General features: G+C 43.8%; 1 protein-coding gene across 1 annotated transcript in view; it reads left to right on the top strand.

Annotated features, from left to right (window-relative positions):
- The first annotated feature begins 7,589 nt into the window (after positions 1-7,589).
- akt3b (v-akt murine thymoma viral oncogene homolog 3b) overlaps positions 7,590-19,628 on the top strand; it is a 29,587-nt gene continuing 17,548 nt past the window's right edge. The window contains exons 1-3 of the mRNA XM_078273332.1: positions 7,590-7,671; positions 17,710-17,835; positions 18,178-18,289. Coding sequence (XP_078129458.1) covers positions 7,626-7,671; positions 17,710-17,835; positions 18,178-18,289 — 284 coding nt within the window. The 5' untranslated portion in view covers positions 7,590-7,625. The remainder of the gene's footprint in view (positions 7,672-17,709; positions 17,836-18,177; positions 18,290-19,628) is intronic.

Genomic DNA, 19,628 nt, shown 5'->3' with positions numbered 1-19,628 from the left:
GAGAGAGAGAGAGACAACAAAAGCCGGGGACCAACAAAAGCCCTGGATGCCATGAGGAGAGAGATGCTGCATTCAGGTACCCCCCGTAAAGTCCCTCTTCCCATGATAAAGGAACATACTGTACAGACTCAGACATGGTAAGAGACATACAGCAAATCAAGACACTTAATTAAAATGTAGTGCTCAAATGATAAGTCGATTGATCGATTAGATGGTCAACAAAAATTCCAAACAGTCTCTGATTCCAGCTTCTCAAATGTGAGGATTGGTTGCTTCCCTCTGTTTTAAATCCTTCTAAATGTTTTTTTTTCTTTTGGTTTTGGACTGTTAATGTGACTAAACAAGTAATTTCAAGAAGTCAATGTTGGCTGTAGGAGAAAGGGGTGTTTTTTCCCCACTAATTTATGGCATTTTATAGGTTAAACAATTGTTCAATTAATCTAAAAATGTTCTTTTAAGTTTTGTTTTTGTAACAGTACGTTAACGTAAAGCATCCGAGTACTTGTTCAACCACTGCCAAGTCACATCTCACAGCTGGCTCGGTCCGTATGAACCTTATGAACCCCCATATTTCCGACAGTTCGTGAATGCAGCAGGAGTCCTCCCAGTCAGATCTGGCTGAACGTGACGTGCCGACTCGGAGCAGAGCGAGGTTTCCTGGCGGAGCCGCGGAGGGAGCAGGAGCCGAGCGGATCTGTCTGTCTGTCCGTGTGTCTGTCTGCCGCCGCCGCCGCCGCAGTCTCTCGTCAGTCTGGGACACACACACAAAAAAACTCATTTTTTCGGCTTCCACGGTCTGGACTCGGCATCAGCGGCTATGGATGCATCGCTGTCCTCCTCCTATTTTCACCACTGAGGGACGTTACTCCGTTGGATGCTCCAGTGCCCATAGAGGAGGAGGGGGAGGAGGAGGAGGAGGGGGGCATCCTTGTCATTCTTCGACTACCAGGTGAAATAATTAGTTTAATGTGATATAACGTGTTTTGGGTGTAAGTATGAATTGTTTATAGGAATATGGAGAGGAGGGAGGAGGCGGGGGGGGGGGTCGTCGTTTTGGGGGCACGGTGAGCGGGTTTGTGTCGAGCTCAGAGCGGGTGGGAGCGGAGGTTAGCATCTTAGCTAGCTGCCGTTAGCGGGCTGCCGCTACCGTTGCCGCTGCCGCTTCCGCTTCTTAGTCATTCGCCAGGCTGGGAAGGATGCGGCGCCGGGATGCTGCTGCAGAAGAGATGGGAGGGCTAGTAATGGTATGGTAACGGTACCGTCCGTCTGGCCTCGGCCCATCTCCGTGATGAACGACACCCCCAACCTTCCCATTTCTCCCCCCTCTCTCCTTCTCCTCTCCTCTCCTCTCCCTCCCCTCCTCCTCCCCGGGTCTCCCATCCCTTCAAAAACACACAGCGTCGCTTCTCTGTCCCGAGATACATAAATTAAACCGATAAACCGCGGGGTTGTTTCATCACAAACGTGAAAATAACACCACGGCTCCGCCGCCTGTCAGTTAGCCAGCTTGCTATGCTAACCATCCTCACAGGCCAGCCTGATTTACACAAACGTCTCCCCCCGACCCGGCCATTTCACACCCTGGGAGCCGGCTATTTTTTTTTTTTTATATATATCGCCGCAAACAGCGATTGCTCGGCACAAAAGTCACTGCCAGACATTTATTCGCGTCTCGCCCATTAAAATATAACGGAGCACGCCAAGCGAATATTGTTATGTAACAATATAATGACACCACACGCCCTTGAAACAAAAGCTGTTGTTTTAGTATTTGTTTGTTTGTGGTGTGTGGTGGTCATGGCCAATAAATCAGAGGCGGGGGGTGGGGGGGTGTTGTGGTACCGAGGCCCGCAGCTCTCAACCGGCTTTTGAAATTTACAACGGCTGCTCCTGGCAGCCATTGTTTTTGTTGTCATTGGAGGGCTCGCATTTGTTTTCCAGCCCGATGGTTGTTTGCTGTGCATCGACGAAACATGGTCAGTCTGCCGTCCACCACATCCTCCTCATCACCTGATAGGCTGCTCGTTTAGCTTAAAATGTCAGATTATTATTCACACAGTGAGTAAAGGGAAAGTGATTATTACCCATAGTGTATTCAATTGTACAGAAAAAGGCTAGCGTGAGGAAATGGTGAAATGCTCTGTGGGGGAAAAAAAAGTCAGTTTAACTGCGACTTTGTTGGAAAAAAAACGTATTTTTTTTTTTTAATTAAATGTCCTGTAAAATACTACTCGGGGGGAAAAATGGTTATCTCATATAATGGTTAACGTGTTATAGGCATTTCTGTGATTCGATTATTGTTGTCGAGACATCTAAATGCAGTTTAGCATCTAACCAGAAGTGCAGAGTAATGTTTATATGTCTAGGGGGTTATATAAAGAGTGAATATAACAGACAGTAAGGGGAAGATATGAATATGCTAAAGTATAAACAGAATGGACAGTTGAACATGTGCAGCAGTTACAGTAGGCGTGTGATATATTACAGAAATAATTTATGAATCATCGTGGTATTAGTGAGGTGGAACAGGAAAACATTTCCTCCTAACGTCATAAAGGCATTTTATATAACTACACAAATGTAGTTCAAAGAGACCTATATTGGGAATAGAAATGCATTATGACATTAAAAAAAACACAATGTATTGTGGTGGTTTGTCACTGTATTTTGCTCACTTTATTAGGAAGTAGGGCTGTTTGAATATGATATTGTTTATTGACTCTTAGCAGAATCATATAGTGATGATTTGTGCTGAATCGTTCACAAAGCTATTGTTCATTATGTTTCCGAAAAGCTGTATATAAAACCTGACAAGTATGTGATGCTGATTTCAGAAATATTGACCAGCTCTAATAGGGAGTGTTTGCAGTCACAGAGTTTTAAAGCTTTAGTGCCTAACTTTTTGATATTAATACATGTTACATTAAAGCCATTGCCAAATCAGTTGCTACACAGCTAATTAATCAGCTCCACACAACTCTCTCTGTATTTCTCAGTATCGCTATATTCAGAAGATTGTGTCGTAATTACCAAGGGGGTAAGCCTCTCCCCGGAACGCGTAGCTCCTATGGCGCCATTTTGATGCTACCAAGCCATCACCTCCCGTTAGCATCCCATTGACTCCCATTCATTTTGACGCCACTTTGACAGCAAATAACTTTACATCTGAAGCGTTTAAAGACTCTATCTGTCCGTTGTTTATTTCTAAAGCAACACGACAATGTATAAAAGGCTCCATTACCTTGTAGCTCACGTTATGGCTCCATAGCAGACGTTTTTATAAAAATAGGCTAACGATTGTGTCATAACCACGAGACTTACTGTCTCATAGTAGAGGAATTACCGTATAGTACAGGAGAAGCTCTCAGGCAGTTTGGACTTCCATTAGCTGTTTAAGTTTAATTAATAATGTTAACTATCATTTTAGTGATCAATAATTAGCCTGTGTCTATGTTATCTCCTTACATATACCTACGCTCTCCGTCTCTGCTAGATTGGGAATGATTGAGATTTCTCTTGGCACAGCTACCAGAAGACTTCCAACTTTCAGACAGGTTGCTCACGTCACATCTACGTCTTCAAGCTCAGTTGGAGGCTGCGCAGTAACGCTCAGCCATCACCGGGAAAGAGCTTCTAATGTCCTTCACTGGTCTCCGTCCAGAGACACGGGATCTGTTGGTCCAGTTTATATACTGTCTATGGTAATTACCTCTTAAGATGAGTCCATCATGTTTTTTTTTAATCCTCCGTGTCCTCCTTGGCTGCTAGCAACTGCATCGAGGAGGGGTGAGGGCGCGTGCACGATCACGTAAGGCTTGTATCACGTGGACGCACCGACATTGTTGTTGTCATTACTTAAAATTCCTCACGGGGGCGACAGAAACTACGCACTATAGCTTTAAAGTCAGCTGAGATGTCGGCCTGCTCGATAATGGGAAAAAAAATTGGCGAAAGGGCTTTAGGCTTCCTTCCTCAAGAAAATGAAAAACGTTTGCCCATACATTTTGTGTCTCAGGGTTTTTGCATCTCTTTGTCACATTTCGTTAGACGAATATGGTAACCATATCTGTGTCTAAAACGTTGGAAGAGCTAGAGCGGATAATAAATAAATACCCCTCGAAAAGCTGTTTGTTCATCTCCCTTAAATTGTATTGCTGCAAAATGGGATTATCAAACAGACAAACTGACCAACACATACATAATAATAGATCGATACTTGGCGTCTGTGTAGCGATACGGTATTGCCACGGAAAATATCGTGATACTATGCTGTATCGATTCCCCCCCGCCCCTACTGTTGATAGAGACGGGTGTGTTTTTTTTTGTTTTGTTTTTTGCGAGGGAGACAAAAGCCTCACCATTTGTGTGATTAAGGACTTGGTCAGATACGTATCGGATCATCTTATAAGGGAGAGATGCACACCCCTAATTGATTGATTAATTCATTCAATTAATGTTTAAGTAGCCTATCGTTTAGTTTTTCTTGTCTTTTTTACACACCGTAGTATCGCGTATCGTGTACTTTTGCTGGTATCGGTACCGACTACTAGATTTTTGGTATCGTGACATCCCTAATATTTGTATTGTATCGTGCAGCACTGGAGTCTGTATGCAAATTCAGGAGTCATTTGGTTGAAAGATGTGAGCTTTCATCTTTCATACCTGAACTGCGTGTGATCTTAATAAGGTTTTACGAGAGCGGTACTTTGCGGACATAAAGAGATGCAGCTGCTGTAAAACAGAGGTGTGTTCAGAGTTCAGATGTTGCTGTCAATGTCTGCCTGCCGTTCACCCGGCGGTCTGTGCCGCGTGGTCCGCCGACAGACAGGTAGACCGAGGGAACAAGGGAAGGTGTGACAACAGATGGGAGAAAGGGGACACTAATTAGAGGTCAGGTGTAGGGAATCCCCCATGAGCGTAGTTTTTAATGGAAGTTATTTCTAATTCTCTACATCTTCCGAGTGCTGATCAGGGGCTCGTTTCCGCAAAAGCGATTTCCAAGCATTGCTTACATGCAGGTCTCAAATCGTGGCAGTGTTACATTTCATGGACGATGGCAGATACATTTACATAGGGCTGGTTGATTGTGGAAAAAAATGTAAATGTAACTGTAGCAAGCATCTCACTATCACTATCGTTCTCCACATTCATATTTAGACGCAGCAAATGATGTATTTAGCTACAAAAAGCCTGGAAGTCGGAAGAACAGAGAGTCGTTGCTATGGAAATGATACACCGTCTCGTCTCGGTGTGACCTGGCAGGTTTTTAGAACGCTGCAGACCGACAGCGTTGCAAGTAGTTGCAAGTTTCAACTCATCTTGCCGCTTATCTCTGAACTGGGCTTAAAATAAACCGTGAAAACACGTTGTTGAACTGTGAAATTTCCCTTAAAGTCCCGGCGTGTAACGTGTTTAGTTCATCATCAAAATCTGTGTTGCCCGTTCACAAACGTCTCCTTTTTCATGAATATTTACCACCACCATCAATCAACCATCAAGTATTCCTATTGGCTTGACATTTAACATTTGCATTTGCATGAACTGGGGGAGACGCTCCATATTCATGCTCCATCTAGAAATACGTTAGCCGGTAAGAGACATACAGGACATACTGCTCAGCCTTTGTGTGTGTGTGTGTGTGTGTGTGTGTGTGTGTGTGTGTGTGTGTGTGTGTGTAAGGGACATACAGGACATACTGCTCCAGCCTTTCACGTTTTCTGTCACATGATAAACTCACAGCTGCTGCTAACGCTGCTAACGGGTATCGTAGCTTCACGGCCCCGGCTAGTTTGAAGCAGGAAACATGGAGGACCACACGTATTCAAAATTCAGATTTCAGGAACAGGAGTCTCCTTCTTTTTCACCCAGAAAAAGAATAATGATATTGAAAAGATCAAGAGACCGTCTTTCTTGAAGCGTGAAGGCCACCGTAGCTGTAACACGTACTTTGAACTGCGTGGCGCGAGAGAGTTGATTGATATATGATCTCAACGCTAGACGGGAGACATTCCCACACACTGGAGCTTTTAATACTTTTTCTGTTTACGTTTTTGAATTCCCATTCAGAACACCAGACAAAATATGAGTTTACTTGCAAAACGTAATGTGCAAAATAACAGTTTTTTCTCAATTACGTCGTTTTTGTGATCGTTAGAAGACGAATTTGAAATGGCGATCAAAGTTCAGGTCCAATATAACCGTTCTGTTATCTGCGCTTGGAACATTTTGGGGGGGGGGGGGGCGTTAGACATTAGATGTGGCTGCAATAGGACAGGACTGTAGGACAATACACAGGATATAAAATAACTAAAGCTGCAACTAGCCTCCCTTTTTCATTACCACTGCCGATTATTTTCTCAGTTGATCAATTCATTGTTTTGTTTTTGAAATAAGTAGTGAAAAATACCCATTACAACAAGACCCAACGGTCTAAAACGCAAACATATTTCAGGGGAAAAAAGGGGAAGAGAAGATGAGGTAAAAAGTCTGGGGAGGAGTCGTTTGTGAAGGACTGATGAGAGAAAGAAGGAAAAGGGAGGAGGCAAGAAGGAGGGAGAGAAGGACTTAGGGAAGGAAGGAGAGTAGAAGGAGAAGATGAGACGAGGCGGGGAAAATGGGGAAGGTGAGATGAAGGTAAGGGAAGGAAAGTGGGGTCCAGTGAAAGAGGGAGGGAGGGAAGGAAGGAGGAGATAGAGGGAGGGAGGTGCCCCAATTTCTTTGGAGGGAAGAGAGAACGAGGGAAGGAAAACGAAGCTAGGGAATGATAGATTGATGTAGAGTAAAGGTGAGAAAGAAGGAAGGAAAAAGTTGAGGTTAAAGAGGTTGTGAAGTACTGATGAGAAAAGGAAGGAAAGGGAGGATGCAAGGGGGAGGTAGAGGATTTAGTGAGAAAGGGGAGGAAAATTAAGATGGGAGTTGAAGAAGGGAAAGGAGGTAAACGTTGGGGGAAAGACTGATGGAAGGAAGGAATTAATAGGGAGGAAAATGAGTAAGTGAAGAAGACAGGGAACGAAGGAAGTCCGGGGAGAAGGGAAAAGTGTGAGGAGGCTAGGAGGTAAGGAGACAGGAAGCGTGCTTAAGGCTGTGAACAATAAGTGGCGGCCTGCTGTGTTTGCTGTGCGAAGGAAACTCTCCACTGACCTGCTCCGTGTGTTGTTTTCTGCCTTCTCTCCTTACTCGGCCTCCGTTTCCTTCCAGGCTGACTCACCGCTGGAGCGCCTGAACACAGAACAAGAAGAAGACGTTTGAGAGGACGAGGGAGTGAGGAACAGAAAGAGAGTAAGAGAAGGAAGGAAGGAGGGAGGGAGAAAAAAGAGGGGAGTAAAAACAAAACTAAAAGAGGTTTAGGAAGACTAGGGGAGGGGGGGGGGAGAGACCCAAGACAGCAAGACAAAGTGAGGTTGGGTCGGCGGGGCGAGAAGAGGGAAGCGAAAGTGATTGTGGGAAAGAGAGACGTTACAGACTGAGTGGGAAAGAAGTTAACAGATCTGAGGTCAGGCGAGAGTGGGCGCAGGTAGGGTGGGAGGCTGACTGAGCTTCGGCGGAACAAGCTGTCCCGCCACCCCCCCTCCCCAGCAGCGGTCCCGTCACCACACTGGGAGAACTGGGGACGAGGAGAAGCCACCATGAGCGACCAGAACGTCGTCAAGGAAGGCTGGGTCCAGAAAAGAGGTGAGGAGGGTTCATGTTTTCAGCCATCCAAGCTATGTGTTTTTATATCATTGCTGCCAGGCAGAAACCTTAAAAAAAAAATGGAAATATTATGTACATGTTAGTCTCGCATTGCCTGACCTTCCTCCACAGCTCTGCGGAGGAGGGTCTGGCTAGTCCACACAGCATTCCTGGATGGGAGAAAAACGTGCTCTGGTTTATTGGCTTTTCTTTAAACCAATCACAGTCATCTTGGGCGGTGCTAAGCGCCGGACGGAGCCACGGTGCCTCTGCTAAATAGATTCTGGAAGGAACTTGTTTTGGTGGAACACGTGTACGTTCAAAAGTAGTTTTAGTCGTACAACAGAAAACTCAGATTGGACAGATAGTCTAGCTAGCTGTCTGGATTTACCCTGCAGAGATCTGAGGAGCAGTTAACCATAGTCCTCACAAATCCACCGGAGGTTAGAACGCCAACACAGAGACAGAGGAAGGGGACGGACATCTGGCCAAATGAGGGACATCCGGGGAAATTTCAGGCGGCACCAGAGCAATGCCGGAAGTAAATAACATTTAAATGCACATAATATTCAGTTTTTTGTATATTAATATATAAATATCCCAATGTATACATGACTAATGAAAGTGAATATTCCACTAACATTCCCGTTGAAATGCAGCCGTGCAAAAACAGGATTTTTTGGAAAGTTTTCCAGCGGTAGCGGACTTGTTGGATGGTGTGAACACAGCGTCATTCTTTCTCTTCTTTCTCTTTGCATTGTTTGCGCAATATGTGCTTTCATAATGTTAAAAAGTAGCTGTGTTTCTCCTTCTTTTCTATTGGGCCATGCATCTCTACCGCAGCCCTGCAAACTGATGGCTGGTTAGTTTGTGTACAGCAACCATAGCAACGCACAGAGCTGACCGTACGCCATAAACAGGCAAGAGGCCGTAAAGAGTAAAAAACTGTGGTTAAAAACCCCGATTGAGACCAAGTGGGGTAAGCTTCACTCCAGAGCTCGAACCTCCTGTGGCGCCTTTTTGATGCTACCAAACGATCACCCGACGTTAGCATTCCATTGACTGCCCATTCATTTTGACGTCACTTTGACAGAGAATACCTTTACATCTGAAGCGTTTAAAGACTCTATCTGTCCGTTGTTTATTTCTAAAGAAACACGACAATGTATAAAAGGCTCCATTACCTTGTAGCTCACGTTATGGCTCCGTAGCAGACGTTTTTATAACAATAGGCTAACGATTGTGTCATAACCACGAGACTTCCTGTCTCATAGTAGAGGAGTTACCGTATAGTACAGGAGAAGCTCTCAGGCAGTTTGGACTTCCATCAGCTGTTTAAGTGTAATGACTAATGTTAACTATCATTTTAGTGATCAATAATGAGCCTGTGTCTATGTTATCTCCTTACATATACCTACGCTCTCCGTCTCTGCTAGATTGGGAATGATTGAGATTTCTCTTGGCACAGCTACCAGAAGACTTCCAACTTTCAGACAGGTTGCTCACGTCACATCTACGTCTTCAAGCTCAGTTGGAGGCTGCTCAGTAACGCTCAGCCATCACCGGGAAAGAGCTTCTAATGTCCTTCACTGGTCTCCGTCCAGAGACACGGGGTCTGGTGGTCCAGTTTATATACTGTCTATGATTGAGACGCAGATTCTGAATGCGCTGCATACGTGTCCAAAGAATCCTTCTAAAACCTGAATAATACCGACAAAGGGGTATGAAGTAGGGTATGCAAATAAAGACAACTATTAATCAGCATGCAAGGTGATTGATTAATACTATTTTTACAAAAAAAAAAAAGGGTGCGACCAAATTAGGGCTGCAAAATTAATCGCAATATTATCGAAATCGCAATATGGACTACTGCAATATTAATATTGCAGGGAGGGGCAATATTTGTTACAGGCAGAAAACCCTGTTTTATTAAGTTTAATGAAGTATTGTGGTGCTGCAGAGACGTCCCCAAGATGTAAAAACACAACGCAGCTTCTGGTTCACATTATGGAGAAAATGATTATCATCTTCATCTTCATCAGGTTCAGTCGTTTTGGCCAGGATTGTGCAGTCCTGCTACAAGGTTCTTTTCTTGACGTCCCTGCTCAATCGTTGTTTGTTCTATAAAACGTCAGAAAATGGTGAAAAATGTGGACCAGTGTTATTCATGAAGGTGTGAATACAGGGCGGACGTTATCTGACAGAACGGAAACAACAATGCTAAGAAGCCACTTCTCCTTTCTGTATTTCTTACACAGAGGAAGCGGGTTTATTGCAAACCTGACAGTTGGATTGAAACATGGCCGATGTGCTTTTGGTCCTCGTGGCCGTCTGTTTGAATGGACTTATGTATCTCGGTGTCCATGTGTGTGTCTGGCTTTAGGCTTGTCTTTACGCGGGACAGGAAATGAAAACATTTTCAGCCGCAGATGGCTGCTGTTCTCTTCTGATTTCCTTTTTTAAATTTTGAGTCATTTAGCCGACTCGTTCTTTTAGTGTTCAGGCGGAGATTTCTGTCGTGCTCCAGGACATCTAAAACCAGATTAACACAACAGCTGTTTCGAGAATCCAACCTGAGACCATTATGTTTCAGGACTACACTGAAAAGGCAGTTTACATGTCATCCAATGAATGCATTCATGTGAAAACAAAAAGCGATTTTTAGCTTAACCGTGCCCCAATTTCATTCTATACTTACTTAGTACACTTAGCATACTTCATTTTATATGTTATACACGTTCATCTTAAACTAGGCTTTGTAGTGAGATTAAATTGTACTTCAAGCGGTAGTCTATATCCACGATGTTCCACTCATGGGATTGGGGTGGTGATGGCGCAGTGGATATGCGCCACCCAAGACGATTGTGATTGGTTTTAAAGAAATGCCAATAAACCAGAGCACGTTTCTCTCCCATCCCAGAATGCTGTGTGGACTAGCCAGACCCTCCTCCGCAGCGCTGTGGAGGAAGGTCTGTATCAGAGTGCACTTTTTTGGGTTTGCAGTTTGCAGGCCGGATTTTTACAAGATATTAACATACTTAATCATAATAATAATAATAATAATAATAATACATTTTATTCATATAGTGCTTTATATGGTACTCAGAGACACTTTACAGTAAAACCAGCACATATAGGACATTAAGAACAGATAAGCAATAAAACCAACACATAAAACAAGCATATTAAAAGTAATTAAAAACAATAAAACCAGTAACTGTCCGCCGGCTGTGAGGGGGCTGCGGGGCCGACAGACTGTTGATGGGTCCTGGTCTATGAGAGGAGGAGGAGCCGCGGGGGGATCGGCTGGATGGACCGGGTTGGAGTCAGCTAGGACGGGCGTAGCGGTTGAAGAGATTTACGCAAAGTGGGGAGACGGACCCGTCCGAGCCGGTCTCGCGGCCCCTGGTCACCACCTCTGTCCATGAAGATCCGTGGTTTGGGGTTGAGCAGGAGGGCCGATGGCAGGTGGAGGGGTCCCATGCGACCGTGTCCTGGAGGGTTGAGCTTGGCTGCTTTTTGGAGTGCTCTGCCACTACGAAGCTGGTCAGGACTGTGATCTCTTTATTTGCCTTTCTGAGCAGCTCGCTGTCATCGCAGGTCACAGCAGGCACTGTTGTAGTGGGATGTGGTGGACCTGCTGCGGAAATGATGCTTCAGGTTTTGGGCAAGGCTTTGCTTGGTTTCCAGTGGACCCAGATAGCTATGGTTGTTAGCTTCCAGTGCGAAAAACAGACCGCCGGTAGCCTCCTAGCCACTGCAGCAGTAGCAAGAATAAAATACGACTTTTGGCAGTGATTCAGGCATCCAATTATTAAAATAGGTGAACCGGATAAAAAGTGGACTTATAACAGACCAGGATAAAGTGTGTAATAGTGTGTTCTGAAGCATAGAGTGTGAACTGAAGAAGAGTAACTTTTTAGAGAGGAGTAAGCAGCGTACAAACTGTACTTTTTTGTCAACATTGTCAACACAATTTTATACTGAAATGATCAAAGATTTGCGTGTATGGACGATGGAGTGCTACTGTCTGTTAAACATAATAAGAAAGCAAAATGTCTTCTGAGCAGCTCCTCCATTTCATGGGGAAAAGGTAATAATAATAACTTATATACACAATGTTTGTAAATGTATCAATGTGAACACACTTCATACTTGAAACTGGGATATAATTAGTATGCAGTATGAAACTGAAACACAGCTGTTGTTTTTGGAAAGTTTGCTTCACACTGAAATGCAAAAAACCCCGGAAATCATCTAAATCTGTTCTTCTGCATCTTTCAGTCGTTTCCATAGTCACTTTGGTCCCTTGCATTGTATTTCACTTTGGCTGAACACGAAGTTTAGTTCTTCCCGTTGAGATCACACCTGATGAACAAGGAGTTGCTGCACTGAGTAGAGCTGTAACAATTCCAAATGTTGCTGTACAACTAATAGTCTCAGAAATAATTGAGATTAACAATACAATCTTTCAGTCCAATTTAATATATATATATTTATTTATTTATTTGTGTGTTACTTTTGCAAACACACAATGAATCCTATGAAGTTAACCAGTCCTCTTTCACAGTCACAATCACAAGTGCCCATATTATGAAAATATCACTCTTTCTGGGATTTGGGGAGTTATTTTGTGTCTTTGGTGCTTCCACACGCATACAAACTTTGAAAAAAAAACAAACCATCCATGCTGTTCTGAGTTCTTCAGTCTCCGGGTGAGCTGCACGGCTTTCTACGTCACTAGCCGAGACGAGGGGCCTAGGGGGCTAACCGTTAGCATGCTAGCTCGTTCTCAATGGCAAAACACTGCTACAACACACACAAATTCTCCCTAATATCTACAAAATAAATTGTATAGAACTACTTCCATGTCCCTGTTCTGCAGGTATTCCACACAAAGTCTGAAGAGGGCCCTCATTTAGAAGAAGTCTCCCGGCTAATCCTGCCTTGTACAGGCCAATGTTGCAGAAACAGCTAGCTAGCTCATGTAGTCCTTACCTAGCTACTGAGCATGTGCGACTGAGAACAAAGATGTTACAGCAGAGGTCTCACTCTGTAGCTAAAACAGAGACCTGAACACAGGGTGAAAAGAGGAGCTGCAGCAATGAGCAGTACAACAAAAATATGGTGTTTTTTGAAAATGAAACCATGTAAACCTGTTCTGATACAATCTCAAATTACAATAATGAACCTGAAAATGAGCAGAATATGGCCACTTTAAAGCTATAGTGCGTAGTTTCTGTCTCCCCCATGAGGAATTCTAAGTAATGACAACAACACTGTCGGAGCGTCCACATGATGCAAGCCTTACATGATCGTGCACGCCCCCCTCCTCCATGCAGTTGCTAGTAGCCACGGAGGATTATAAATACATGATGGACTCTTCAGAAGAGGTTATTATCTTCACTCGAGTTTCTTGTTAGGATAATTACATTATCAAATAATAGGCAGGGCCACTGAAGATATATCAAAGTTCATTTTACTTGAGAACCCAACAAGGAGGCAGTCTCCGCACTACAGAATAGTACAGACAATGACCTCACGAAAAGCTCTCTAGAGCTGCTTTTTATAATAAATGTAATAAATCATGATACAGAGTAGATTTCATCAATTGTTATCTTGTCAGAGTCGATGACGTCTCCCCTATCTGGTCTGGGAGGGCATGTATGCCCTCAGGAACACGCCGTGCTTAGACAAGGACATGCAATGGCTCCATGTTATCTTGTTTTCAGTATAATATTCTATGCAAACAGTTGAATAATAACGAGGGAAAGTATGTATCATAATTTCCCTAACATTTCTACACGAAATAAATACACAATAATGTTTACAACACAGTACACCAACCGTGCAGAAAGTGTGAAATACAATGACTAAAATAGAAACAAGGACATGCAAGTCACTAAAGCAATTATGTTCAAATCAAGGACACAAATCAGATAAATAATAAAAGAATCAACATAAAATCAAGGACATTTAAAATGCTAAAAACAATTACAGCCAGGAACAGGACGATTTAACACCATTGCTCTAAACTGGTCATAAGCTGAAGCCTGTTCCAGGTGGTTGGAGCAACAAAATGTCAGGGTTCAACATTAAGGTTTCTTTCGTTGCTGAAATTTTTTTTTCAAACGTCTACTTGCCCGAAGTCGGTTTTTACTGGCCCCTAAACAAATAAAACATTGAAAAGAACTCAAAACATTGAAATCTTCAACACAATTCCTGATTGGCCAACGTCACATTCAAATGAGATCATTCAACAAGCATTCCCCGATGGGGGCGAGAGAACGATAACGTCATTTATGATACGATGATTTGGGTTGTTATATTTACTTGCCCGACGTGCCGTTTTACTTGCCCCCGGGCCTTTGGGCAACCCTGCATTGTTGAACCCTGTTCACTGTTAGAGGTGCTCTGGAAAAACACAACTTTTTGGTTGTTGAAAACACAGAGCAGTCAGAAAAGATGTGTTTTTTATGCAGCTCAGTGTGGACAGAACAGCTCCTCCGAACAATGGTTGTTTACCTGCCAGACGGCGAGCAGGGCAGACAGGCTTTGTAAGGCTGCAGCCCAGTCTGATCTGCACTTGGCTGGTGTGTTATTTCCCACAGTGATTTGTGTGTGTGTGTGTGTGTGTGTGTGTGTGTGTGTGTATATGTGTGTGTCTGGGCTGTTGGTTGGCAGGCAGGGGGAAGTTTCTCTGTGGCACCATGAGCTAACAGAGGATGACCTAACACTCTGGTTCCTTCCTCTCCGGCCCCCTCAAGTCCCTGAATTGTTTATTGCACCTCTGTGTGCTCTTATAATTCAGTCCGAACGGCCCTCTTAGAGAAAACTTCCCTCTGAGGAGCTCTCTTGGCGGTTTAACATCAAAACTTAGAGTTCACATGCAGTTCTGGGCGGATTGGAAAGTGGGGTGTTTTGACTGAAAGTGAATTTTTGAGAAACACCAAAAAGTCTTGAACGTGAAGCAACGTTATTGTTCTGAATCGTGACTGCAGAGTTTATGTTGGTGGTTTCGTTTTCTTCACAAAGTAATGGGTCTGTTTCAACGACGTATGTAACAAATGTAAAGCTTGGGGTCGTGAAAGACCGCTTTTAATGTGATGCGTTTCCCGTTGAACAGGATGTTGGGCGGGACGTTACACACTGAGGAATCAATTAAATCCGTAAACCAATGGGCAATCATTCAAAGTGAAAGGTCATTGAGTTGATAGGGGAACAACAGGGGCAGGGCTTCTTATTTTGCATGTTTTCTTTTTCCCCACGCACACAAACATTGGGAGCAATTTGGGGTTCAGTTCCTTGCTCAAGGACACTTTTAACGGGGACAGAATGAGGTTGGTGGCCCGGAACAAACAAAATGTACTTCCTTTCTATTTTCAGAGCTGATTTTTTAAAAGTATTTTATGTATCTGTGTCGTTCACCCAGGGTTTCTGCGGGTTTTCTTTTTTTAAGATTATTTTTTGGGAATTTTAGGCCTTTAATTGACAGGACAGCTGAAGACATGAGAGGGGGAATGACATGCTGCAAAGGGCCGCAGGTCGGAGTCGAACCCGGGCCCGCTGCGTTGAGGAGTAAACCTCTATATTTGGGCGCCCGCTCCACCAACTGAGCTATCTGGGCGCCCTCGGTCTTAAATAATTTCTAACGGGTTTTAATTTTCCGACGTCGATGTAACGCTTCTTCTAATGCTCACTGAAATGTTTTCTTGTAATTCTGTGGTGTTGTAGTTCTTTCTTTCGCTAGTCCAAATATAATTCGCGGTATATGTCCATCCATCCATCCATCTTCGTCCGCTTATCCGGGGTCGGGTCGCGGGGGTAGCAGCTCCAGCAGGGGACCCCAAACTTCCCTTTCCCGGGCCACATTAACCAGCTCCGACTGGGGGATCCGGAGGCGTTCCCAGGCCAGGTTAGAGATATAATCCCTCCACCTAGTCCTGGGTCTCCCCCGAGGCCTCCTCCCAGCTGGACGTGCCTGGAACACCTCCCTAGGGAGGCGCCCAGGGGGCATCCTTACCAGATGTCCGAACCACCTCAACTGGCGGTATATGTACAGATCATTATTACTCCGTGTCTCTTTTATTCAATATGAGTACATTTATTTACCTTGGAAGTACTTTTGTGACTCTGCCTTTCGTTGTTCCTTTATCTCTTGATATAGGTCTTATATTTCATTCATAAAGGTCTTAAAAGACTTGGTAAAACCTGCAGAAACCCTGCCTTTCCCTCTACGTCTACTAGGTTGCCGTCTTCTTTTACAATATGCATTCTTTGCATGATACCACCGCCAGCTGTTGAATCAGCTGAATGGCGTGAAACCTAGGGCTGGGTATGGCCAAATGGTTCCCCGAATCAATTACATTTCCGATTCAGTGTTAATTAGGTTAGGGAACATCCAGGTACAATACCAATTTAGCTTGGATATAAAAGAGATTCTCAGAGAACTTGTACAAGCAAGAAGCAACCCTCAGATGTTTTTTGCATGCACCAGGTTCATGTTTACATTATGAATTGACTCCCAAAAAGTTAGTTTAAAGTACTTTTTAGTTTTAGTCAGTGAAAAGACGGAATTATTGACGAAATCAATATGAGATCACTCAAACAAAGATCGACTTCATCGATTATTTGAATCCAGCCCTAGTGAAACCAGTGGGGGGGGGAATGTGTATCGCGTCGCACAAGGTTTGCGCATTCTTGTGTCTCTGTGTGTGTGTGTGTGTGTGTGTGTGTGTGTGTGTGTGTGCATGATACAAATAAAACGGCGACCCACTTGTGAAACATACCTCCCCAGTTTTCTGACTCTCATTTCTGTCGTACTCATCCTCATCCCACTGTTGTTCTGAAGCTGTGTGACTCATCAGATGTGCGAGGGTAGCGAGTACACTTTCGTCAAGAGTTTGATTTGTTGGATAGATGCTCAGGCAGTCGATCACTGATACAGACTCGCTTTGGGTCCAGCGCCTTGTTCTCCGTTAGCTCTGGGCGCTAATGTGACTCTGAAAGACGTCAACATCTCACCACGACATGTATTCATGTATTCCAACATTTGTTGGGACCATGTCACAAGATGATGAGTTAGAGCAGCAGGGAGCCGACACAGAAAAACAGCCAACATGAAAATAACATCAGGCTGAATAATGTAGTGAAACAATATGACAGTTCAGTCTCATTATCAGGCTACTATCAACAGCACGTGATGCAGCCGTTGAGCCTATCTTTTGAGCCTATCTTTTGAGCCTAATTTTTGGAGCAATATGTATAATTTAAGAGGGAATTCTTTTAAGCTTTACCCCCAGATCATGCTTGTCTGAAAAGAGCAACAACAACAAAAATGTACACTTTGGGCGGTAAAAGCATGGAACGAGCTTCCAGAAGAAGTAGTGCATTTCCCTTCAGTTAACTCTTTCAGGAATAGGTAGTGTAGAGGCTAAGCCTAAGCTTTAAGCCCCTGAGGTGCTGTTCCACGGGTAGAGTAATTGACGCACCTTTTGCCTTTTTGATCAATGAAAGTCCAAGTCATATTTGCAGTTTAAACCGTTGGTTCCGTTTATTTTCATGAGATCTTAGTTGGTTTTCCAGCTGCTTGTATGTATGCCTGTGTGGTGTTGGTGTGCGTGTGTACGTGTGTTGGTGTTGGTGTGCGTGTGTGTGGTCAAAAACTGTATGTGCTGTCCGGGATGCACCCAAGGAACCAAAGATTGGTTCCTCTTTATACCAAGGGCACTAATTGGCTCTTGTCTGTCAAAAGATGTCACGTACAATTATAAAGCTGGCTTGTAATTTACAGTATGTAACTTTTATGTAATTGTTAATCATGAAATGAATGTGATTTATGAAATTAGTGGGCTTTCAAATTTGTTTATATTCTTTTTGCTTTAGTGTTGTTGTACACAGTGTTTTGAGTCTGGTTTCAGTACAACATTTTAAGTGATTCTAACACAATAAGTCCAGACCCTACTGCTTCCAGCTGTAAACACACTTGAAGGTGCAGCAGGATGTAACTTGTCGGTGTCACTCCCCCCTTCCCTGCAGGTGAGTACATCAAGAACTGGCGACCGCGCTACTTTCTGCTGAAGACAGACGGCTCTTTCATCGGCTACAAGGACAAACCACAGGACTCCGACCTGGCCTATCCGCTCAACAACTTCTCCGTAGCAAGTAAGACACACAAACAGACGCCTGCGTCACTAGGGTTGGGCATCATTTTGATTTTAACCTTTCTGATTCCAATAACGATTCATCCTTTCGATGTCGGTTCTTATCGATTCTCCATTTTGATTCTTTGAGGGGTGGCGTTGAAACGGGTGACATGCTTATTTCACAAATAAAATGTATTATTATTTATTATTTTTATTCAGTGGTGACTTGCAGTTTTACAGGGCTTTTTCAACATAAAATAAAGCCACACATAATGCCCAATCCTATTCGTCACACACGTCATACACTGATAAACAAAGATCTGCGTAACACGGTGCGTCCATCTCTCCGTGTGCCTTCCAGAATGTCAGCTCATGAAGACAGAGCGGCCCAAGCCAAACACCTTCATCATCCGCTGTCTGCAGTGGACCACCGTCATCGAGAGGACTTTTCACGTCGACACTCCTGACGAGAGGTGAGCCTTCAGCCTCCTCTTCCTAAGCCAGGGGTCTTCAACGTTTTTTAAGCCACGGACCCCTTAACTGAAAGAGAGACGGAGCACGGACCCCCTACTACATATATTGTATAAAATGAAGTTGCATATTAAACAGGGCCTAGAATAACGTGTAGGGCGGCCTAAAGCCTTTATACATACCTTTTTTCATAGAATACTAAGCTATTAAAATAGCCTTATAATTGTTGGTATGGGTTTAGAAATCATGTTTTAAAGCTATAGTGCGTAGTTTCTGTCGCCCCCATGAGGAAGTCTAATTAATGACAACAACACTGTCTGCGTGTCCACATGATACAAGCCTTCCGTGACCACTTGACAGAACATGCTTAATTTTATCTGTTGTCTAAAAATATCTGGGAAAATACTGGCTACTGTAATTTCCGAGCAACTGATGTAAGAAAAATTACCGCCTGTCGATTGTTGCTATTTATAGGCTAAGTTACTTTATTTAGTTTATGGGTCAATGGCTAGCAATATGGAGCTGCTGCAGCTAATGCCGAGAGCTGTCACTTAGCTAAAACTGCAGTTTTAGGGGCATATCATAAAGAGTGCCTTTGTGCCTCATAACAGACACAAAATGCAATTAAAATGTCTGTGCAACATAAACAGGGCCCTTACATGACAACAAGATGCGTTTTCAACTCAGACATTGTTTAAATTCACCTACCCTGTTAGCTGCTAGCTGCTAGCTGTTGGCTGCTAGCTGCCATCTGGGATGAGTGAGTGTGTTCGGCCAGGCTTCAGTAATAATCATCACGCAGCAGTTCTGTGTGTATTTGTAGCATATATATCCATTTTGTGTGCGAGCCATCTGGCGTTGGTGAATAGTAGTCTCTGCAGTGGCAAACTGTGTGTCAGTTGCCGTAGCCAGGCTAGCAGGCCCGACCGGCATCCTTCTACTTCCTCCCCGCCTTCCCCGCCTGCCGCGGCCGACAACAATCCAGGGGCGCCCGCTGGTCTGGTGGATGTCCTCCAGAGGACAGTTCATGCTTTCGCGACGGAATTTTTGCGGCGAAAAAAGTTTATTTCCCCCTCAAAAATAGGTAATTGAGCACTGTAGTGGTTATGATCATATCAGTGACTATGTAACTACATGGAAACGGGCCAAATGATGCCTGTTTCTTGTACAGTAATAGCGTTACTGAAGGCTAACAAGATTAACGTAAAAATTGCCCGGAGTCCACCTTTTAATTGCAAAGTAGATTTACACATACAAGGAATTTGTCATGGCTGTTTTGGTGCATAACAATGTAAGAGACATACATAGTAAGAAGTATTAAAAACATTATAGACTAGAAGG

The sequence above is a fragment of the Sander vitreus genome, chromosome 2 (genome assembly GCF_031162955.1).
Source record: "Sander vitreus isolate 19-12246 chromosome 2, sanVit1, whole genome shotgun sequence".
NCBI classification, from domain to species: Eukaryota; Metazoa; Chordata; class Actinopteri; order Perciformes; family Percidae; genus Sander; species Sander vitreus.
This window is presented reverse-complemented; position numbering and strand designations above follow the sequence as displayed.